Genomic DNA, 13,909 nt, shown 5'->3' with positions numbered 1-13,909 from the left:
AGTTTCCCACAAAGATATGTTGAGACTTGGAACAGTTTGAGTGAAGAAGTGGTGTCAGCAAAGAATGTGCATATCTTAAACAAAAATTGGATATGGAGACTGGGCCACACGAGCGTAAAGCCCAGGCCTTGTAAAACTAGAACTAGGTAAATACAACTTAGGTACAACTAGGTAAATACATACTGTTTCATTTCATATGCCGTTTGTTGGCCAAGGATAACAAAATCCATACAAAAAGTCTGGAGATATGAATCCCTTAAGGTCTTTACTTCACATTAGCTTGTCCTCGCCTCCATCAGACCTTACCTTCACTCACCTTGCCGTGTCTTCCTCAGGTGTACCAGCACATGAAGACGGCAATGTTTTCTGCACCAAACGCAACAAGTCGGCCGCAGCACTGGCAGGAGATGACCTACGCTGCCCCAACCTCAAAGCTGTAGTGAATCCCCCACTCGTGTGTGTGTGTGTGTGTGTGTGTGTGTGTGTGTGTGTGTATACCAAGCCAACAGCTCCCATAGAGGGTGGTGGAGACAGGACACAGTCACACACTTTATCACATTCAAACATAAGATATAAACTGGTAACTGCTGGTTGATAGATATATATTTTATGAAATCATATTAAGATATTTGTGAATGTATAGTGGTGTATTTCATCACTAGTTTGTTGATAGATATATATTTTATTATTATATTGAAGTATTTGTGAATGGTGGTGTGCTTTAGTGGTGTATTTTGTCATTAGTATATTTGTGGAAGCCTTTTCAATACAAATGAATTGAGTGGGGGTGGAAACAAGGACACAGGAACAGGTATATAGGTGTAAAGGGAAAATATTCATAAACTTGTGTTCCTGTGCCTTGGTTTGCATCACAAGTAGATTCATTTGTTGGTTTTTAAAGTTTTGGTGCTGAACTGCAAGGTCATCAGGTAAATTGCAATTATAGATATATATTAGATTTTAATCCTGAAGGTGGGCATGCCAGTGTCTCAGTGCTGTGTTGAGTGGTCTAGGCATGGCCACTGTAGTAGTTAGTTGAATTAACATGCATACCTCACAACAAAGATAACCTCGAATTGATTCCTTAGTGTGGCAAAGCTGTTCAAAGGCAACAAGAAAGTGGAGATGTGAGTCAAGGGTTGTAGCATCTGTCCCAGTGTGTGGTGTGGGAGTGTTGCACTTTTGGCCAGAGAACCTCACCAGGTGCTCTGAGCTGCTCATGTAGGGGGACTTGCTCTCCACACACACACTGTCTACCAGTGCGTGCGAACAGTACACAGGCAGCATGTATTATTGTAACAAAGTTGACATTATTTACCAGTACTCACCTTTGCTACTTGTATTCCTGAGGCGGTTTGACAGTACACTAAGTCATTCCTTTTGGCTGACTTGCCAAGACTCGATCATAACCCCCAAAAACAAAGTAAGACTAGGGAAAGAAGAATCAAGGTGCTGGTTTTATTTACATGTCTGCCTGTTTATATATACAGGTATTTCTATTGTATGTATAAGGCTGTTTATGTATACAGCTACTTCTATTGGTGTATATGTAAAGGTGTGTTCACACAATCGAACAATGTTCGACGGACATAATTGTTACCAACTAGCAGTGGAAAGCGAAAAGGCTCGCTGATGACGTCAGAAGCGAGCACCAAGTGGTGTACCGGACACTGTCCGTGTTCGCAGCATCGAAACGTCACACAGTCTGAATTAAATGCCTGAATTACCAACGGACATCACCTTCGAACATTTTCCACCGGTCTATGCCCTGTGAGCAGATTCGAAACGGTAGTAAACACCCTCGTCTGGTACCACTGCTTGTTGCCAGATCCGCTTCCATCGTTTCACCGTTTATGGCATCATCCTGCTTCTCCTGTGATATGGTAACGATTTTGTCCGTCGAACATAGTTCGATCGTGTAAACGCACCTTAAGGCTATTTATATATAGTTATTTCTATTGATGTATGTATATGGCTAGCTATTTTTATTGATGTATGCATTTAGCTATCAGTCTGGAAACTCATTCTTAGGGACAGCACAGCAGAAGACTCAGTGTACTCTTGGCCTTGCATGTTAATCTTCTCATCCTATTTATTCTCTCATATGAAAAGTTTTTCCTCTTGGCCTTTCATGTTAATCTTTTCATCCTCTTAGTTCTCTCGCACTAAACCTTTTCCCACTTGGCCTTACATGTTAGTGTTCTCCATTCTCTGTTCTTTCATACTAAATCTTTTCCTAAACTTTTTTTTCTTCTTGGTCTTGTGTTAATATTTTCATCCTCTTTGTTCTGTCATACTAAACTTTTCTTTTTGGCCTTGCATGTTAGCCTTCTCTGTGTTCTCACATACCTAACCCTTTTCCTTACTACAGTTCACCACTTTTCCTTTGCACTGTTGTATTGGTAGAAACTCATAACCACTCTTGTTTTTCTTCTATTCACTCCACAGTAATTCATTCACTTCTGTTTGACAAAGATGTGATACTTTTGTTTACTAACTGCCCATTTCTCCTTCCCTTTTATTCACCATACTCACTCTCTCTCTCTCTCAAAACTCATCACACCACAGCCCACAGTATGGACCCCCACAGTATGTTTACAAACCACAGTCACTCACCACAGCCCCCACGACACATAAAACACTCACTTACTCTCACTCTCTCTCTCAATTCAATTCATCTCAGAGCCACAGCATGTCCTCCCCCCACAGTATGTTTAAGAACCACAGTCACTCCCCACAGCCCCACATCACACATAGAACAGTAACAACAACAATATGAACAACAATATGAACAATGTAAATTAGATATGTACAGTGAATAAAGATATTTTTGAAGTAATTGAATATCTTTGTTTTATAATTCCTAAGAAAAAGTTACTCCAATTTATATTATATCCTGTAATGTGTGTGGTCTTTCTAGAGACTAGTACAGTCAGTATAGAGGGCATTTTAAATGGTTACATAAGAGAAATACAACCATATCCTTCCAATATACCATGCCAGCAATCCCACACACACTGATCCAAACAAGACTCCACACCTTCACATTTCTTAGTTTTCTGGTTACCTTAGGATCAGCCCTGCTGCAGAGAAGACAATGGCACGATATCACTTATCTTTTTAACAAAGCAAAGGGAATGCGAGTAGCTGCTGACTAGATTTCTGCCCACAACTATGCCTAGAACTTAAACTCACCACCTAAAAGTTAATATCTGGATAAAAGAGACTTTACAAATGATTTCACGATGACTACTCGTGCTACAAAATACTGTGGGAGTGAGAGTGGCAGGTAATTACACTTCATCACAACTATGCCTACATCTCAAACTAAGCCAGCCTCTTCAAACTCTTAACATGAAGCAATGTCCTTACGTTCTTTTTTTTGTGCTGGAGAGAGGTTGGCATCTGTGCCTCAGCCTGTCAACACACAGGCCCTGATGGACAAAGCACTTGTGATATAATGTTTGACAGAAAAAAGTGTACTTGCATGCAGCAGACATTACAAAGTAATATTGTAGAAAATGATTAAAGAATTACAGGTTGTTTGTTAAATCTCCAGAAAACTCAATCTTTTCCTTCTCAAATACATATAAAAAGTGATAGTGTAGAATGTTGAAGAATTAAACAATACAAGTTTGTTTAACCTAACCAAATGAGAGGAAAAAAACACTTTCTGTCACACATAGTGATCACTTGTCACTGCCACACAGTATTTAATGTTTCTTCTCCTCCTCCTCCTCGTCAGGGTCCTTCAGCAGCGGCCTCAGCTTCCTGACTGCTGCTATCTGGCTCTTGCTGAGGTAAGCATTGTTCTGGAACTCTGGACGTTTCTTGATCAATTCCACCATGGTTCCCTTCGGCAGCCCAAGGTCACTCCACAGCACTGCCTCCCAGTCTCCCTTGAAGCTCATCAGACTCTCCTGGAGAACAGAGGGAAGCAATGTGCCCTTGATGGTGATGAACAGAATGTGCGGCACTCAGATTACAGTACCACCTCACTTCACAACAATCTCTCAGTCTCCCTTCACACTGATCACTCTCTCCTGGGAAACAGACTAAAAAGAACATCAACAATTGGAAGAAATAGTATATACAGCAAACACTATTTATTCATGCACATAAGACTCCCCCAAGGTGTATCAGTTGTAAGACAGCAGAAGTGTGTGTGTGTGTGTGTGTGTGTGTGTGTGTGTGTGTGTGTATTTACCTAGTTGTAGTTTTACAGGGCCTGGGCTTTATGCTCGTGTGGTCCCGTCTCCATATCTACACTTATCCAATTTTTCTTTAAAACTATGTACATTCTTTGCTGATACCACTTCCTCACTCAAACTGTTCCAAGTCTCAACACATCTTTGCGGGAAACTAAATTTTTTAACATCTCTCAGACATCGTCCCTTCCTTAGTTTCTTACTATGCGATCTTGTGCTTCTAAAGTCATATTCTTCTCTCAGGATCAGTTTCTCATTATCCACTTGTGTGTGTGTGTGTGTGTGTGTGTGTGTGTGTGTAATTCACTGTTTGATCTGCTGCAGTCTCTGACAAGACAGCCAGACGTTACCCTACGGAACGAGCTCAGAGCTCATTATTTCCGATCTTCGGATAGGCCTGAGACCAGGCACACACCACACACCTGGACAACAAGGTCACAACTCCTCGATTTACATCTCGTACCTACTCACTGCTAGGTGAACAGGGGCTACATGTGAAAGGAGACACACCCAAATATCTCCACCCGGCCAGGGAATCGAACCCCAGTCCTCTGGCTTGTGAAGCCAGCGCTCTAACCACTGAGCTACCGGGCGTGTGTGTGTGTATTTACCTAATTGTAACATACGGCAAAAGAGCTATGCTCGTGTTGTCCCGTCTCCATATCTATTAATGTCCAGCTTTTTCTTAAAATCATGAATATTCCTTGCGTTGACCACTTCCACGTCTAAACTATTCCATGCTTCCACCCTTCTATGAGGAAGCTATATTTTTCACATCTCTCCTATAAGTGGCCATTTTAGTTTTTCCCATGCCCTCTCGACATTCTTTCATTCCACATACACAGATCTTCCCTATCCATTTTTCCATGCCAATCATCACTCTGTATATTGCTATCAGGTCTCCCCTTTCTCTTCTGTTTTCCAGGGTCGGAAGTTGCATTCTTTTCAGTCTGTCTTCATAAGTCAAATCTCTTAAGTCAGGCACCATTTTTGTTGCAGCCCTCTGTACTTTCTCTAGTTTCCTTATGTGTTTCTTTAAGTTCGGAGCCCACTGTATTGTTGCATATTCAAGCCTCGGTCTTATCATTGCAGTAATTATTTTCTTCATCATTTCTTCATCTAAATATCTGACGCCACTCTTATGTTCCTCAATAAGTTCAATACTTCTCCAATTATTTTGTTTATATGTCTCTCTGGCGATAGGTCATTGGTAATTGTCACCCCAAGGTCTTTTTCTTCATGACTGGTTTTATGTCTTCATTTCCTATCTTGTACATACTCCTGATTCTTCTTTCACTCTTGCCAAACTCTATTTTCTTGCATTTTGTCGTGTTGAACTCCATTTGCCATGTACAGCTCCATTTCCATATTCTGTCCAAGTCTTCCTGGAGTAGTTCGCAATCTTTGTCACATCTCACTTTTCTTAACAATTTTGCATCGTCTGCAAATAGGCTCACATAACTGGACACCCCATCCACCATGTCATTTATGTAGACCGCGAACATTACTGGTGCCAACACTGATCCCTGTGGAACTCCACTCTCCACCAAGCCCCATTCTGATGGTCTGTCCTTAATTATTGTTCTCATTTCTCTTCCTACCAAAAGTCTTCCATCCATTTTAGTAAACTGCCATGCACTCCTCCTACCATTTCAAGTTTCCAGATCAGTCTCCGGTGTGGTACCTTATCAAAGGCCTTTTTTAAATCCAGATATATTCCATCAGCCCAACCATCTCTTTCCTGTATTACATCTATCACCCTCGAATAGTAACATATCAGGTTTGTCGTGCATGAACGCCCTTTTCTAAAACCAAATTGACACTCACAAAGTATGTCATTTTCTCCAAGAAGTCTGTCCATCTATTCTTCACCACCCTCTCACACATCTTAGCTACCACACTTGTAAGTGACACTGGTCTATAGTTCAATGGGTCTCTCTTGTTACCTGATTTATAGATTGGGACAATGTTAGCTCTTTTCCAGTCTTGGGGCACTACACCTTCCCTTAATGAGGCATCAATTACTTCACAAACTTTTTCTGCCAGTTGCTCCTGCATTCTCTTAAAATCCATCCTGATACCCCATCAGGTCCCACAGCTTTTCTCACTTCTAAACTCCCCATCATATTCTTGATCTCCTCCACAGTTACTTGAAACTCCTTCATAATCCCTTTCTGTTCCATTACCAGTGGTTTGTCAAAAGCAGTCTCCTTTGTGAATACCTTCCGAAAGCATCCATTCATAGCCTCTGCCATTTCCTGGGATCTTCACTGCATACTCCATTTACTTCTAAACTTTCAATACTTTCTCTATTTTTGATGTTGTTGTTCACATGTCTGTAAAAAGCCTTGGTTGGTCTTTACATTTATCAATTATATCCTTTTCTTGTTTCTTTCTTTCTTCTCTTCTAATCAACACATATTCATTTCTTGCTCTTTTGTAACTTTCCCACTGCTTAATCCGTCTTTTCCTTCTCCACCTCTTCCATGCATCCTCTTTTCTTGTTCTAGCCTTTTCACATCTATCGTTAAACCAGTCCTGCTTTCCAACTTCTCTATGTTGTCTTATTGGTACAAATTTTTCTCACCTTCTTTGTATATTTTTATAAATTCCTTCCACTTTTCATTTGCTCCTTAGCACTCTTGAATTTCATCCAATTTGTCTCTTGAAAGAATTTCTTTAGGTTTCCAAAATCTGTCTTGGCATAATTCCATCTTCCCACTTTATATTCTTCATTTCTTCTAGATTTCTCTTCATCTATCACCTTGAACTCCAAAACTGCATGATCACTCTTTGCTAAAGGGCACTCCACCCTCATCTCCTCAATGACCATTGGCTCTGTACTAAAGACCAAGTCCAGTCTTGACGATGCTCCCTCTCCTCCAAACCTAGTATCTTCTTTGACCCACTGAGTTAACACATTTTCCATTGCCAGTGTCAATAGTGTATTTCCCCATGTTGTCTCTGATCCTTCCATTGACCAGTCCTCCCAACACACCTCTTTACAATTAAAATCTCCCATCATTATAGTTCGTTCACAGCCACCCAACATTTCTTCCAGACATGTTCCTGTATCACTTATCATTTCTTCATATTCCTGTACTGACCATGCATTTGTCTTAGGTGGTACGTACACCACTATGTAGTGCCTCTTTTTCCTTCATTAGTTTCTGCTCTGATCTTTAGCACTTCTGCCTTTCCCATACCTTCTTTCACTTGATCCACCTTTATATCTTTTTTAACCAGCAACATCACTCCTCCTCCCATCTTACCTACTCTATTTCTTTTCCAAACATTATATTTCCCTTCTCCAACCATCATCAGGTCTTCTCCCTCTCTCAGTTTTGTTTCAGTAAGACCCACAATATCTGGGTTCTTGTCCCTCAAGTAATCGTTGAGTTCTAAAATCCCGATATCACTCCATTTATGTTGGAATACATTACATTCCGCTCATACGTAAGTTTCTTTAGTCCTTTCTTGCTGTACTTTTCTGGGTTATGAACCACTTCCTCAGTCTCATATCCAAGATTCTCCAGAAAAACTCTTTCTTCTCCTCTTCTGTCCTCTCTTCATTTTTTTTCAAAGCCTCCTTTCTCAACTCATTTAACATTTCTCTTTCCTTTTCACCGAGATCTCTTCTCAACCAAATCTTCCTTGTTGTTTCCTGCTGGGCTAGCCTCCATGACTTCTCCACCAATTCATCTACATCCTTTTGTGACTTAAGTTTGATTCTTATTGGCCTCATACCTTCTCTTGTGAACTTTCCAATTCTATGGAAGTCCTCTATTTCTTGTACTAGGTCTTTTCCTCCTCCTGCACCACATTAATGATATTATTTATCACCTTTTTATGTTTTCTCTCTCTCCATTTTACTCGGTGTCTTATCCTCCTCCACACCAAATATCACCACACATCTCTTTTTGTCTACAGTTTCCCTCACCAATGTCTCATTTGACTTAATAACCTTCACCACTTTCTCAGCAATCTTCTCTTCTATGATCTGTTGATCTATAATTTCAGCAAGGCCCAAAGTTTTCTCCCCAGACTCTTTGATTTCCTTTTCCAGACTTGCAACTTTGTAATTTACCTCCTTTCTTTCCACTTCCTGACTTTTTTCCATTCAGCCTGCTTCTCCATCACTTTTCCTAGAGATTCTCCACATTTTCGCAATTCACTTTAATTAGCTTAACTTCCTCTTTCAGTACTTCATTTTCTTTCTTCATATCGGCACACTCTTTCATTACATTGTCATAACTCGTTTCCAGGCCCCCATACTTTTCAAACAGTTTTTCAATTTTACCTTCCAACTCCAGAATTTTCTTCACATAAATGCTGTGTGTGTGTGTGTGTGTGTGTGTGTGTGTGTGTGTGTGTGTGTGTGTGTGTGTGTGTGTGTGTGTGTACCTGGTCCAGCTGTGTGTAGATGGCTCGCTTGTAGTAGTGGAGAGGGTTATAGAGGAGTGGGTCAGGGGCAAAACAGAGAGGTGGCCGTGGCTGCTCTGTGGCTGGGGACAGAATGGCTGGCGCTCCAAGACTCTCCTGCATCCACTCCATGTTTCTCTTCAAGAACTCCCACACCACCTACAGAAGAGACACCCATAATAGTAGTGGTGGTGGTGGTGGTGGTAATAAGAGTAAGAGTGTAGTAGTAGTAGTAGTAGTAGTAGTAGTAGTAGTAGTAGTAGTAGTAGTAGTAGTAGTAGTAGTAGCAGTAGCAGTAGCAGTAGCAGTAGCAGTAGCAGTAGCAGCAGCAGTAGCAGTAGTAAACAGACAAAAAGTGATTACAGAAACACAATCAGGTGAAGGCATGCTTTTGATATAGTGTAGTCAAAAGTATTTACTCTCATCAATTCCTCTCCTCTAAAATGACTTTACTTCTCTCTCTCTCTCTCTCTCTCTCTCTCTCTCTCTCTCTCACACCAGATCGTTTTAAACTATGTGTCCATAGAACAAAGAAAACACTCTGGAAAATCCCAATAACTTCCACTAGACTCAGTTAAACAATCACTAGAGCCATGAAACATTCTCAAAACCCTAATGACTTCCACTGGAACCTGTTAACCATCACAACAACCATGAAAGCCCAATAAATTCCACTTCCCCATATAAGACACTGAAATATCTAAGAATACACCGTCAAGTTACAATGTAAAAGCCTATCCAGCAACAGCTCAGTCAGTGCTCAGTGCCTCACCACCAGCGCGTGTTGTCCCTGCACCGTGGACAGCACAGTGTTGGCCAGCGCCGTGCACAGACTCTCAATGACGTCCTCATCTGTGTACTCATCAAGGCTGTCTTCCTCACTCTCCTCCTCAAAGTCCTCCAGTCTGGAAGCAATTTAGTTCTATATTTTCATTTTCTATATGGCAAAAAAAAAAATAAATAAATAAATAAAAAAATAAAAAAAAGAATTCAGGTCACAGGAAGGAGCAAGTACAGACTAAGAAGTATGACAAGAAAAGGATGAATAAATGAGAACAATGATTAACTCTTGCATTAAAGGTGGATGGAATAAAGGTGAGAGAAAGCGAAAAGTCTTGGGAGGAAAGGAGACATGTAATTAGAATATCAAAAGAACAACCAGTGTAAAAATAGCAATATTTTGGACAGAGAGAGAGAGAGAGAGAGAGAGAGAGAGAGAGAGAGAGAGAGAGAGAGAGAGAGAGAGAGATATATATATATATATATATATATATATATATATATATATATATATATATATATATATATATATATATATATATATATATATATATATATAGGCTGAAGAGAAAGAATCAGTTAGAGGAGAGGAATTGATAAAAATGCAATTATCAAGGTGGACAGAATAGCATCACAAGGAACAACAGAAGCAGATAGAAAGTTACAGAGTTTACGAGTGACAGCGATGAAAGAGTAAAACACACGAGTCAACTCTGCACACACCACTCCATGAGACAAGACAGAAAAAAAGGAGAAAAAAAGAAATAAACTACAGAAACAACCAGAGAAGACACTAGAAAATCACCACACACTCCTCTCTAGATGCATTACCCATCATTACTACAACAAATAAATCCCTTCAAAGTGTCAAACAGTCAATTAGAGCAAGCCGGCCTCACACACTCACTGGGCCAGCAGGGCGATGGTCATGCGCTTCAGGTGAGAGTCGTAATTTCCGTCGTGGAGCGAGCAGAGGCGTTCCCCGACAGCAATCATCATGTCCCACTGCCCGTCCGTGATTGGTGTGTCGCTTAGCTGGTCCAGGGAGGCGCGGGAGTTGATGACGGAGTAGATTGCACTCACCACAAGCTGTGTGATGATCTGGGTGCAGGGAGAGAGAGTTGAAACATTGAGCGGTTGGTGAATGCGGTTGTTAATGTTGAAGATAGGGAAGATGTGGTGTATTGTTGGTTGTATGTGTGTGTGTGTGTGTGTGTGTGTGTGTGTGTGTGTGTGTGTGTGTGTGTGTGTGTGTGTGTGTGTGTGTGTGTGTGTGTGTATGAAGTACTTACAAACTACTACTACTACACAAACCACAAAAAACATCCACAGCATCTCACACACACACACACACAAACAGTTTAAATGAAGAAGTAGTGTCTGCAACGAGTGTGCATACTTTTAAAGTAAGATTGGATAAGTGTAGATATGGAGACGGGGCCACACGAGCATAAAGCCCAGGCCCTGTAAAACTACAACTAGGTAAATACAACTAGGTAAATACACACACAGAACACTCAAACATTATAACCACAACAAAGAAGAAATACACAGCACAATAGCACAACCGAATACACGTCCTCCAAAGAGCTACACAGCACAACACAACACAACACAACACACCACAACACCCAAACACACAAGCAGAACACCACTATTACAACACCACAAACACTCCCTAAGCCTACATGTCCTCCAGTGGGCTTGATGGTGGGCGGCAGACAACCATTGATAGCATGTGCCGTGTAGATAACAGAGAGAGGCACCATGTTAGCCATCCCCTCCATTCCTGTGAGCAGCTGCAGTGTCCAGGCTGCCAGGTGGTGCTCCAGCCTCACTGACAGCTGGCTGGGGTGAGCTGGCTTGGCAGGAGGTTGAGGTGGCACAGCACGCAGAACCTGAAGAGACAGAGTTGCCCAAGTTATTTTTGTCTGTTCAGAAATGTTTTGTTGCCTTGCCAAGACAGAGACAGAGACAGTGAGATCTGCCTCAGAGATACCAACAGTGACAGAAACACACACACACACACACACACAGAGAGAGAGAGAGAGAGAGAGAGAGAGAGAGAGAGAGAGAGAGAGAGAGAGAGAGAGAGAGAGAGAGAGAGAGAGAGAGAGAGATATACCTCTGCCACAACCCCAACCACACTTGGGGTGAGCAGCTGCACGAGGGCGTGGTGCCAGGGCGGTCGCTGCACATTCCACACCTGCGGGCAACACCACTTGACTTCAGCACAGACTCACCAGGGAAACATTATAGACTGAATGTGATATTAGAGAAAGAGCAAGACATTGGACAAACACACAGACACACACACTTAATGGATAAAGTGGTGAGTGTAGGATCGGGCAGATGTCCACGTGTAGGTTCGAATCCCACCATGTACCACCTTGATACTTTGCCCTATGTCAAGTGATTTAAAGTTACTTACATGTGACCATAATACCCAGGTTCTAGGTGGTTACACTAAAGATGCACTAGGTGGTGATATGGGCCCTAATATTGGTACCACTATAAATAAAATTGCTTGCATTGTTAATGGGTGGAAGCTGAATAGCACTTCCAATACTCTTCAAGTTACCTACAGATGCTATAGGCCACAATATTAAAACACACACACACACACACACACACACACACCTGAGTGCGATCCAAGGAGTCCCACAACCCAGATTCCTTGATCCCTGGACTGGCAATCTTGCACAGCACCGGCACACAGTCTACACACAGCACCAGGATCTGAGGGAGAGAGGCAAGACTCCTTCACACAACACTCTATAGAACTCCCTGTCCGCTTCTATATTTCCTCCATCCTATGATCTGAATACTCTTGAAGGGAGGTCTCAAGACACGTATCCTTAAGTTTTCAATGATTCTCTTGGCATCTCTTTCAAAACTGACACTTCTATGCAGTCTTTTTCCCTTTGGCCAGTGATCCTCTTATGTAAAAAAAATAAAAGGAGAGAGAGAGAGAGAGAGAGAGAGAGAGAGAGAGAGAGAGAGAGAGAGAGAGAGAGAGAGAGAGAGAGAGAGAGAGAGAGAGAGAGAGAGAGAGAGAGAGAGAGAGAGAGAGAGAACAGACACAGCAGTCACCCAGTTGTAGCATCCCCAGCACAGCCTACCTGGGCCACAGCAGCATACACAGTGTGGGGGATGAGGGGCGGGGTGCAGAGGTGGGGCATACACAGTGGACCACCACAGGGCTCCCCACGTGTCACCTGCCCTGGTGTGTCCTGCAACCCCCTCAGGATGGTCTTGGTGCCCAGGAAGTGACGCATCAGCAGCCCCTGGGAACAAAGGTGCTGTCAGTGTAAGCTTCCTCACCTCCTATTGTGATAATTTTTATTAATTTGTATTTTGGTTAGCTGGTTATGCACTTTCTAACTTCATAATAAGACAGTTCTCAAAGCAAAAAGGAGACAATAAGTAAATGGGATATGCAGCAGTGGTGTGGTCTCTGCTTGTGAAGAAAAATATAAAGAAGTTGGAAAGGATTCAGAGGATTCCTACAAAGATGGCGTCAGAACTGAACGACCTAACCTATGAAGAAAGACTGAAGGAAATGGGACTGCCAATTTAGTAAGACAGAAGAGAAAGAGATCTAATATTAATGTAAAGTAGAGTTAACCACATTGAAAAGACAGACAGACAAGACCTGATGTTGAAATGAAATGGAAGAGCTTATGGGACATCAAGAAATATTCTTTTCCACACAGAACTGAGCAAACTTGGAATGGCATAAGTGAAAAAGATGTTACAGCAACCAACATACATATAAAGAAAAGTTGGATAAACACAGATATGGAGACAGGACACTATGAGCTTTGCTAGAACACCATCACGTATAAATAGATGGGTTCGAATCCTGTCCACGGTTTGAATGTAGGTTGGGCTTCCTCACTCGGGGCAATGGTTTCCTCGTGGATGGGCTTTTAGATATAGGAGGTACCCCAAAAAGTATCCCCTTTAGCCCAAAAATTCTCGTGAAAAGCCCACAAGGAAAAAAAAAAAAAAAAAAAAAAAAAAAAAAAAACATGCCAAATACAGACACATACAGACACACACCCGCACAATAAGGGAGTACTGTGGCTGGGGTCGGCTGGCGGCAGTGAGGAGGGTGAGGTACACAGCCACCTGATCCCCTAAGTAGCTGAGAGAGGTCTTGCCACGAGGGAACAGGGCCGGGTTGAGGAAGGTGAGCCAGGCTGGGGTGGACTCTATGCTCGTCACACTCTCTGGATAACTGTTCCTCTTCACCGCACTGTCAAAGCCTTTCTGAAACACCTGTGGGATAAGATTAGATTAAGATAATATAGAAAGGAAGGAGAGATCAAAATGGACAGGAATACAGTCTTCCAAATAGAGTAATGTTTGTCACACTCTTCTCTTCACCACACTGCCAAGGCCGCATGATCAACAGGGTCACACTTAACCCATTCAGTACCATGACGTGTTTCTATATTCATTCTGGTGACTATCTGGTGGTTTTATACAGCTTC

The 13,909-nt window shown here is 41.9% G+C and overlaps 3 protein-coding genes across 9 annotated transcripts in view; 1 reads left to right on the top strand and 2 right to left on the bottom strand.

Moving 5' to 3' along the window:
* LOC123512075 (peroxisomal acyl-coenzyme A oxidase 3-like) overlaps nucleotides 1–2,545 on the top strand; it is a 97,508-nt gene extending 94,963 nt beyond the window's left edge. For all 5 annotated transcript variants that reach the window (XM_045268264.1, XM_045268267.1, XM_045268266.1 and 2 more), the window contains one exon: nucleotides 336–2,545. In XM_045268264.1, the coding sequence (XP_045124199.1) occupies nucleotides 336–440 (105 nt within the window). In that variant the 3' untranslated portion in view covers nucleotides 441–2,545. The remainder of the gene's footprint in view (nucleotides 1–335) is intronic.
* Nucleotides 1,445–13,909, bottom strand: part of LOC123512074 (uncharacterized protein KIAA0825 homolog) — a 19,750-nt gene continuing 7,285 nt past the window's right edge. For 2 of the 3 annotated variants that reach the window (XM_045268260.1, XM_045268261.1), the window contains 9 exons: nucleotides 13,476–13,694; nucleotides 12,533–12,697; nucleotides 12,051–12,149; nucleotides 11,536–11,616; nucleotides 11,099–11,308; nucleotides 10,318–10,511; nucleotides 9,403–9,535; nucleotides 8,613–8,789; nucleotides 1,445–3,920 (listed from right to left, as the gene is read on the bottom strand). In XM_045268260.1, coding sequence (XP_045124195.1) covers nucleotides 3,714–3,920; nucleotides 8,613–8,789; nucleotides 9,403–9,535; nucleotides 10,318–10,511; nucleotides 11,099–11,308; nucleotides 11,536–11,616; nucleotides 12,051–12,149; nucleotides 12,533–12,697; nucleotides 13,476–13,694 — 1,485 coding nt within the window. In that variant the 3' untranslated portion in view covers nucleotides 1,445–3,713. The remainder of the gene's footprint in view (nucleotides 3,921–8,612; nucleotides 8,790–9,402; nucleotides 9,536–10,317; nucleotides 10,512–11,098; nucleotides 11,309–11,535; nucleotides 11,617–12,050; nucleotides 12,150–12,532; nucleotides 12,698–13,475; nucleotides 13,695–13,909) is intronic. The other variant, XM_045268262.1, reaches the window with a different exon arrangement.
* The window catches only part of LOC123512071 (germinal-center associated nuclear protein-like), a 23,583-nt gene continuing 21,696 nt past the window's right edge, over nucleotides 12,023–13,909 (bottom strand). Inside the window, exon 4 of the mRNA XM_045268252.1 lies at nucleotides 12,023–12,050. The gene's annotated coding sequence lies outside the window, so the exon portion shown is untranslated. The remainder of the gene's footprint in view (nucleotides 12,051–13,909) is intronic.

The sequence above is a fragment of the Portunus trituberculatus genome, chromosome 32 (genome assembly GCF_017591435.1).
Source record: "Portunus trituberculatus isolate SZX2019 chromosome 32, ASM1759143v1, whole genome shotgun sequence".
In the NCBI taxonomy this organism is placed as follows: Eukaryota; Metazoa; Arthropoda; class Malacostraca; order Decapoda; family Portunidae; genus Portunus; species Portunus trituberculatus.
Note: the sequence above shows the minus strand (reverse complement) of the source record. Positions and strands in the feature narration are given on the sequence as shown.